The sequence below is a fragment of the Chrysochloris asiatica genome, unplaced genomic scaffold (assembly GCF_000296735.1).
Source record: "Chrysochloris asiatica unplaced genomic scaffold, ChrAsi1.0 scaffold00167, whole genome shotgun sequence".
Taxonomy (NCBI): Eukaryota; Metazoa; Chordata; class Mammalia; order Afrosoricida; family Chrysochloridae; genus Chrysochloris; species Chrysochloris asiatica.
In genome coordinates, this window is record NW_006408685.1 from 1,263,220 (window position 1) to 1,272,003 (window position 8,784).

The 8,784-nt window shown below is 36.2% G+C and overlaps 1 protein-coding gene across 1 annotated transcript in view; it reads right to left on the reverse strand.

Moving 5' to 3' along the window:
• The window catches only part of KLHL4 (kelch-like family member 4), a 153,449-nt gene that overhangs the window by 24,181 nt on the left and 120,484 nt on the right, over positions 1-8,784 (reverse strand). The window contains exon 6 of the mRNA XM_006871307.1: positions 7,672-7,858. Within this exon, the coding sequence (XP_006871369.1) occupies positions 7,672-7,858 (187 nt within the window). The remainder of the gene's footprint in view (positions 1-7,671; positions 7,859-8,784) is intronic.

Sequence of the window (8,784 nt, forward strand, 5' to 3'; positions counted from 1 at the left end):
ACGATAGATGATAGAATGAATGTAAGACTGATGTTCTCCCATGTAAATTATCACATAATTAACAATAAAACATTAACAAAAAAAAGAAATCAGATTAGGCAAATCTTCTGCAGAAGAGCTCTTTAACATGTTAAGGAACAAATATGTCACTTTAAGGACTAAGGTAGGTTTGACTCAAGCCTTGGTATTTTCAATCATATGCATATGAAAGTAGAACAGTGAATATGGAAGACCATAGAAGAATTGATGCATTTGAATTATGGTACTGGCAAACAATACAGAAAGTTCCATGGACTGTCAGAAGAACAAACATGACTGTCTTGGAAGAAGTACAGCCAGAATACTCCTTAGAAGTGAGGATGGTGAGACTTATCTCTTGTGCTTTGGACTAGTTGTCAGGAGGAATCTGTCCCTGGATAAGGACATCATGCTTGGTAAAGTAGAGGATCAGAAAAAAAGAGGAATACCCCCAATGACACAGACTGACACAGTGGCATCAACAAAGGGCTATAACATAACAACAACTGTGCAGATGGCATAGGACCAGGCAATGGTTTGTTCTGTTGTGCATAGGGTAAATTAGAAGCAACTGAGCAACACCTCACAATAACAGTGTACCGCAAGGAGTCCTGATGATATACTAAGTTATTTGTTGGACTGCTAGCGTCAAGGTCAGCAGTTGGAATACACTAGCTGCTCAGCATGAGAGAAGAGGCTCAATGCCCCTGTAAATATTTACAGCCTTAGAACGCCAACACAGGGTCTTTATGAATCGGAATTGAATCAATGGCAGTCGTATAATGTACCTAAGAATGCTTATGACAGGTTTAGGGAAGTCTATTTAAATGTACAAAGTCAACACCCATTTTTTCTAAGACTATGAGATTTGTGGGGGAAATATAACCCATTAATTATGATTAATTAATCATTATTAATGGGTTATATATGAAACCCAGATAACATTTGATTCAAATATATTGACAGTTATAAGATTATGGTATGGAATCATTCAAATTAAAATTTAAGAGAAGCATGTATCACATCTATACCTGCTTCTGAAATTTGTTCTAAACATATTGGTTTAATGTTTATTTTCTGTCATTTATTATTATCTGGGTGAATATTTATGCCTTATGTTTTTAGATAAACATAATGTAAGCATACAAATATACAGGTATTTGTTTATTTTTCTTTTTAATCTCTTCACTTATCATTTATAAAATTTGGCTTAATGCTGAATTACAAATTGCCATTAACTGCTAAAAGGCCAAATAATAGAACCTAATGCAGTATTAAGTTTACACTAGATGACACTTGGATGACAGTGTTAAAATCTGAATATTCATAAAGAAACTCACTTCTACTTTCATCTCAGTAACTTTCCTCAAATGTTTTTGTAGGTTTCCCTTTCCTCATTTCAATTTTACTAAACCCATTTTCCTATTTGATTCTTCTTATTTTCAATTTTCATTTCTCTTTTAATTAGTGGGATTTACCAAAGAACTAATTAAGACAGAAAAGAAGGCTAGGCTGCATTAACTATAAAAATTATTAAGACATTAATGGTGAGGTAATTATTTAAGAAACCGTAAAAAGCTGTTAACGAATTGCACTAGTATAAAGATGATATGCACTGGAAACTGTCAACAACTGCTTTCTTCCAAGTTATTCTTTCCCAGACATGAAATTAAATATATGAGAGAAGATTGCCCTATACTTATTTATTGCAACAATAAATATTTTCAGGTCTTGTGCTAATTCTTCTTGCTCTAAATCATCAAAATGCAAATCTACTAGCTGGCTTACTATGCTAGCTCTATTTTTTTTTTTTTTTTTTTTAATTGTGAGTTATATGACAGTTTACATGTTTACATGAGAGAACTTTAGTTTTACATTCATTCCATCATATATCATTTCATTGCCATGGTTCTAATCCTCTTCATGCATCATCAACTGACCAAAGGGTATATCCTAGAAACCCGCTCCCTACACTCCCCCCTACCCCCACCCCCCAGTCTTTGGCCCACAGTCCCTCTCCCTCTCTGGATCCAAAGTCCCTAGCCGCTTCATCACTCCAGGTCATCGTCTCTGTCTCCATCTCAGGCATCTCTGGTTCTCTGGGCAGGGTCCCGCTCTCGGCTCTATTTTTAATAGGTGATGGTGATGGTATGCCATTGACTCGATATGAACTCATCTTTCTTCCCACTATACTATTAAAAGAGATTGCTGGCAGTTCTTTCTTTCTTATTTTTAACTCAAAGAGAAACTTTTTTTTGTTGCTGTTATGTACCATGGAGACGATTCTGAGTCATAGTGGACCCTGCATAGGGTTTCTGAGGCTGTAAATCTTTATGGGAGCAGAAAGCCTCATCTTTCTCCTGCGGAACAGCTGGTATTCATATTTGTTATAGCTCACAGGAAATTTTTGCTAGAAAAAAAAATCCAAGTCCAGTTCCTTTATTCAATAGTTTCTACATGTTAACTACTTAGCTACTTTTTTCTTCAGTCCAGCAAAGTAGAAAGCAGAATTAACATAAAAAGGTGGGTGGTGATATGCTCCTATAAAGATTGCAACCTAGAAATCACTGTGTTCTATTCTGTTACATGGGATTACTATGTGTCAAAATCAACTCAAATGCACCTAAAAATAACAACAAATGTAAAGAAAACAAAAATCCTCACCACTGGACCAATAAAAAACATTCTTATCAATGTTGAAAAGATTGAAGTTGTCCAATACTTCATTCTTCTTGGATCACTTATCAACACTTAAGGAAGCAGCAGTCAAGAAATCAAACGATGTATTGCATTATGCAAATCTGCTGCACAAGACCTTTTTAAAGTGTTGAAGAGCAAAGATGTCAGCTTGAAGACTAAGGTGCACCTGACCCAAGCCATGGTATTTCCAATAATCTCATATACATGTGAAAACTGGACAGTAATTAATGAAGACCGTAGAATAATTGATGCTTTTGAGTTATGGTGTTGGAGGAAAATACTGAAAGTGCCATGGGCTGCCAAAAGAACCAACAGATCTGTTTTGGAAGAAGTGCAGCCAGAGTGCTCCTTGGAGGCCAGGATGGCCTAACTTCGTCTCTCATACTTAGAATACATTGTCAGGATGGGCCAGTCATTTGAGAAGGATATCATGTTTGGTAGGGTGCAGGGTCAGAGATAAAGAGGAAGACCTCCAGTGAGATGGATTGGCAAAGTGGCAGCATCAATGAGCTCAAACATGACAACAATTGTGAGGTTGGCCTAGGATCGGGCAGTGTTTCATTCTGCTGTCCATAAGGTTGCTATGAGTTGGTACTGACTCGATGGCACCTAACAACAACAACAATCATACTTGTGTGTGTCCTGGTATGGTGCTGTCGCATAAAGCACTGGACTGCATGGCTGGTTTGAACCAAAAGGCTGGTTTGAACTGCAAGGTCGGCAGTTCAAACACACAAGCCGTTCCTTGGAAACCCTATACAGTGTCGTTATAAGTTTGAACTGACGCTAAGGCCCTTAACAACAGCACCAAAACAATCATAATACAATTTCCTGATGATTCTTCCAATGCGCATGGTAGGAGTTGTAGTTAACCCTAGACATCTGTGTGATGTCTACATTTAACAACGAATTCTAAGATATTTGTATGAGTCAGAGAGTGAATTTAAAAACTAAATACTGTGCTTTCTAGATATCAAAAGGTTCAGAAAGTATCTTTAAACTAAAAGATAGGGAGTAGGAATTTTCTCATATTTTTGTGAAGTGATATATATATATATATATATATATATATATATTGATACATTTAAAAATTAAATACTTGATTTATATAAATTCTGCAACTATTATTGGGTTTGAAATAATTTTCAGTTTTCCTTTCTTTTGCTTCTTTCCTTTAAATTCATTCTTTTTTGCTTTTGTCACTAAGTAGCCATTCGTTTCTTAAATAGGGCCTAGGATCCTCAAGTAGAGAGAAGAGTTTTGTTATTGCTACTGTTTCTTCTAAAATCATGGTAGTGTTACATAAAGGAAAACAGGATTTAAATAAGAATTTCAGTTCCAGTTTTTCTAAATATTTGCACTTGAAATAGCTTTCTAACTTTCAGAATTATAGTTTCATCATTTGGAAAGTAGAGGTGATAAAATCTATCATTTAGCATAACTGTGAGGATTAGAAAACATGTTTGCAAAATGCCTATTAAGGAGCAGTTACTCAAAAAGGTAGTTTTAACTAGTCTAACAGTCTACAAGACCTTTTTGAAGTGTTGAAGAGCAACGATGTCAGCTTGAAGACTAAGGTGTGCCTGACACAAACCATGGTATTTTCAATAACCACATATGAATGGGAAAGCTGGACAGTGAATAAGGAAGACTGTAGAAGAATTGATGCTTTTGAAGTATGGTGTTGGAGGAGAATATTGAAATTACCATGAGCTGCCAAAAGAACAAACAGAACTGTGTTGGAAGCAGTACAGCTAGAGTGTTCCTTGGAGACCAGGATGGCCAAACTTGGTCTCTCATATTTCAGACATATTGTCAGGAGGAACCAGTTGCTGAAGTAGGATACCATGTTTGGTAAGGTGGAGGGTCAGAAAAGGAGAGGAAGACCTCCATCGAGATGGACTGGCAAGATGGCAGCATCAATGAATTCAAGTATGGCAACAGTTGTGAAGTTGGCCTAGGACCATGCTGTGTTTCATTCTTTTGTGCATAGGGTCACTCCAAGTTGGTACTGACTCAATCATACCTAACAACAACAACAACAGTCTACAATGTCTCACAGATACACAGATATTGTATAGTCTCTCCATACACTATTTACTCTAATTATCTCAAAATGGTGCCCTCAGTTCCTTCCTTGCCAAAATGTGGTAATATAAACCAGTAACTACATGTCCATATTATTCACTCGTATTAAACCAACAAAGAGGAGAAAACGCATTCCTTTCAGTAAACATAACAAGCAAGGAGCCTGAAAAAAAAATAATAATAATAGGGAGAAAAAGAGAGCCCACAAACAAAACAAAAAAAAGGGTGGATTTCTCATTTCAAAATTTGCTTTTTAAAAATTCAGAAACTAAAAATTACTGTATTTGTCTTATATATATTTTTTGTTATAGAAGCTGTTCAATCAGTTCTCACTCATGACAAACTCATGTGCTATAGAGTAGAAGAGCATTCTAAGAGTTTTAGGGCTGTGACCTTTTGTAAACAATGTGCCTGGTCTATCTTAAGAAGTATCTCTGGGTGGATTCAAACTGCCAATCTCTAAGCTAGTATCCAGACCTTAATCATTTTCACTAACCAAGGATCATATTTTATATTTGCTGTTTTGTTAAATACTGTCCAGTCAGTTCTGACTCATACAAACCCTGTAGAGGATTTCTGAGGAGCAGCTGATAGTTTTAAACTATTGACCTTGTGGTTCAAAGTCCAGCACTTAACACCATTTAAAACCCTGGTGTGTCACTGTAGGATAAACACTAGACTGCTAACCACAAGGTCAACAGTTCAAACCCACTATCTGCATCTTGGAAACACTATACAGGGTTGCTATGAGTCAGAACCAACTCAACAGTACTTAACACCCAAAGAAGCAATCCATAGGGTAAGTACTGTACTGAGAACTACAAGGTTCACAGTTTGAGCTCACCAGCTGCTCTACAGGAGAAAGAAGCTTTCTGCTCCCTTGAAAACATAAACAGGGTTGCTATGAGTCAATGGCACTTAACAACAACAATGATAACAATAATGATGCTATGGGTTAGGTATTGGACTACTAAACTGAAAGTCAGCAGTTCAACCTCACCAGATGCTACACAAGAGAAATATGAGACTATCTGTTCCTATACAAATTACAGTCTCAGGACCCTAAATAGGAGTGCTGTGAGCTTGATTTGACCCAATGGCAATGGATTTTATCATTTTAATTTAAATATCTGGAGTTACATAGTTGTTCAAACAGTTAATTTCTCAACTATTAACTGAAGACTCTTGGAATGCCGCTTCTGGTTATTGCGCTGGACTGCAAGGTAGGTTTGAACTATACGGTAGGTAGTTCAAGCTTAGCAGCCGATTCTCACAAACCCTATACAGGGTCTCTATGAGTCAGAACCAACTTGACAGCACTTACCAACAACAACAACAATCTGCTATTGAAAGTCCACAGCCATGAAAATGTTATGGAGTATAGTTCTACTCTGTAACACCTGGCATTGTTAAATGTTAGAATCAACTTGATAGCAGCTTTTTTTCTTTTTTGGATTAATTTAAATACCAAAAAAGGAAACTTTATAAACTTATATTAATATTCATTATATTCAACAAAATGCAATAAAATAGAAAGTTGCTAGACTTGAATTAATTATAGCATCCTGTCTTGTTCTTTTCTTAAAAGCACTAGTTCTGTGAAGTAACCCTACAGGTTTGGAAATAATTGCATTACCAAGCTATTGTTCTGTTGTTGTTGCTGTTGTTGTTAAGTGCCATCGAGTCGGGTCCGACCCAGAGCGACCCTGTACAGGGTTTCCGAGGGTGTAAATCTTTACGGGAGTAGAAAGCCTCATCTTTCTCCCGCGGAGCGGCTGGTAGTTTCGAACCGCTGACCTTAAGGTTCGCAGCCCGATTCGTAACCACTACGCTACCAGAGCTCCTGTAGGTATGTGATTAACTGGCAAATAGTGCCTATTTCCTATGCACTTGTCTATTTTCCAATTACACATATCAAAAGAATAGATTTCCAACAGCACAAAACTTTGACTTTTACATAATTTTCTGCAAGTTTTCAAAAGAAATTTCTACAAATGATGTGACAAACTTTAGGATACTTCATTTTAATTTCCACACAGACAGTTCTTAGTTATAAAATTATCTTATCTTTTTTCTTTTTTTCCCAACACAGATCCACAGACTGAGAAATAAGTGTTAAACAAGTAGACTTTTACAATGCTAGATTCAAATAAGGATCTGGGAGTGCAGTGTCTCCATAGGAAAAGCACTTGACCACAAGGTTGACAGTTTGAACCCACCAGCTATTCTGTGGAAGAAAGATTAGGCTTTCTATCCCTGCAAAGTTTGTTTAATTTTAAGACCTTGGAAACCCTATTCAGGGTAGCTATGAATCAGAATTTACTCAACAGCACTTAAAAACAAGAGGGATCTAGGGTAAAAATAATGGCTTCATAAACTTTTCTTCATTGTCTTTGATAATATTCTTAAAGTCATTACTTCATTCCACGTTTGAATTGTTGATTTTATAATTAGCATTACAAGAATCTTTGTAACTGATCTTTGTTCATCCAAGGAAACTACCAGCAAGAAGCTGCAGAACACTTGTTTCTGTCAAAAAACAAAATTGAAAAAAATGTTTCTTCCATATAATAAACCTTTAGTAAGTTTTCTATAAATTATTTAATACTGCAAAGTTAATACCCAATTTTAAAAATTGCTTCCATGAGATAAAACTGCTTGTTAAAGAGTTTAGGCAAAATAAAAGGACTAGGTTCTATAATGTAGAAGATAAATGAAGCCACAAAATCATAGAGTTCCCTAATTGTGAAAATTAGTTTTGGAACCACTTTTTTTAAACATGCCCTCATAAGCTGAAGAATGTTGCTAACATACCATCTTTCTGGGAATGAAGACACTTACTATAATTATTTTTTTTCCTGTTACCTTTCATTGCATGCATGCCTCCCACAGCATAAAGTGCCCCCACAGTTGATTTTCTAGGCTTGGTCCGAGGGCTTTGCATCATGGGTCGTCTTTCAGGTAAGAGATGATATTTCATAGCTTCTATCAGAAGCTTTTGACATTCAAGATCACCAGAAAACATGGAGCTGTTTTCAAGATCAGCCAGTAACTGCAAAATAATGATACATATCTACCAGTCCACCAATAAAAATAACTTATTTTTGTTTATATAACTTCGGAGAAAAATACAGTTGGTTCCAATGTGGAAGTTTTATTACTTAATATATTAAATTACTTACTAAGAGGTATTAATTTTTACTTCACATTTTGTAAAGGGCTAAAAGCATTACAGTAGTTGATGATATATACTCACTTATTTTGATACATAATATGTCTTTTGAATATGTACACATGTAATCTGAAGGAATGAAATTGAAAAAAGCACTAATGAAATGTATTACTGAAAGTACACAGAAAGTTTGTGTCTTAACAGTGCAAAAATCTCTGAAACTAATGCATGTAAACAGAGCAAGAAAACACCTTCTTCGTGAATTTTTTTGTAATGTTCCCAATGTGCCCAGTTAAAATAAAATGATATCATCCATAGGTATAAAGATGAGGTTTACTGCTCCCACAAAAATTAAAAAACCTTGTATACCCTATGTAGTTTGCCTATGAGTCAGAATTGACTTGATTGTATTTAACCACAACTAAAGACAAGTATGAGTTGTTTGTAACTTGGACATTTATAATCCAGGGAGTTAGTGTATAACCATATAGTTGTTGTTGTTGTTGTTAAGTGCCATCGAGTCGGTTCCGGCCCATAGCGACCCTGTATAGGGTTTCCAAGGAGTGACTGGTGAGCTTGAACAACTGACCTTGTACTTCAAATGGCTTTGCATTCTGGTGCATTAACCCATGGCGCCACACCAGGACTCCAACCATAGAGTAGTGAGAGTATTTTCCAGCCTCATAAAATGACACATTTGTTGTTGTTTGTTGTTAAGTGCCATCGAGTCGGTTCCGACCCATAGCGACCCTGTACAGGGTTTCCGAGGGTGTAAATCTTTACGGGAGTAGAAAGCCTCATCTTTC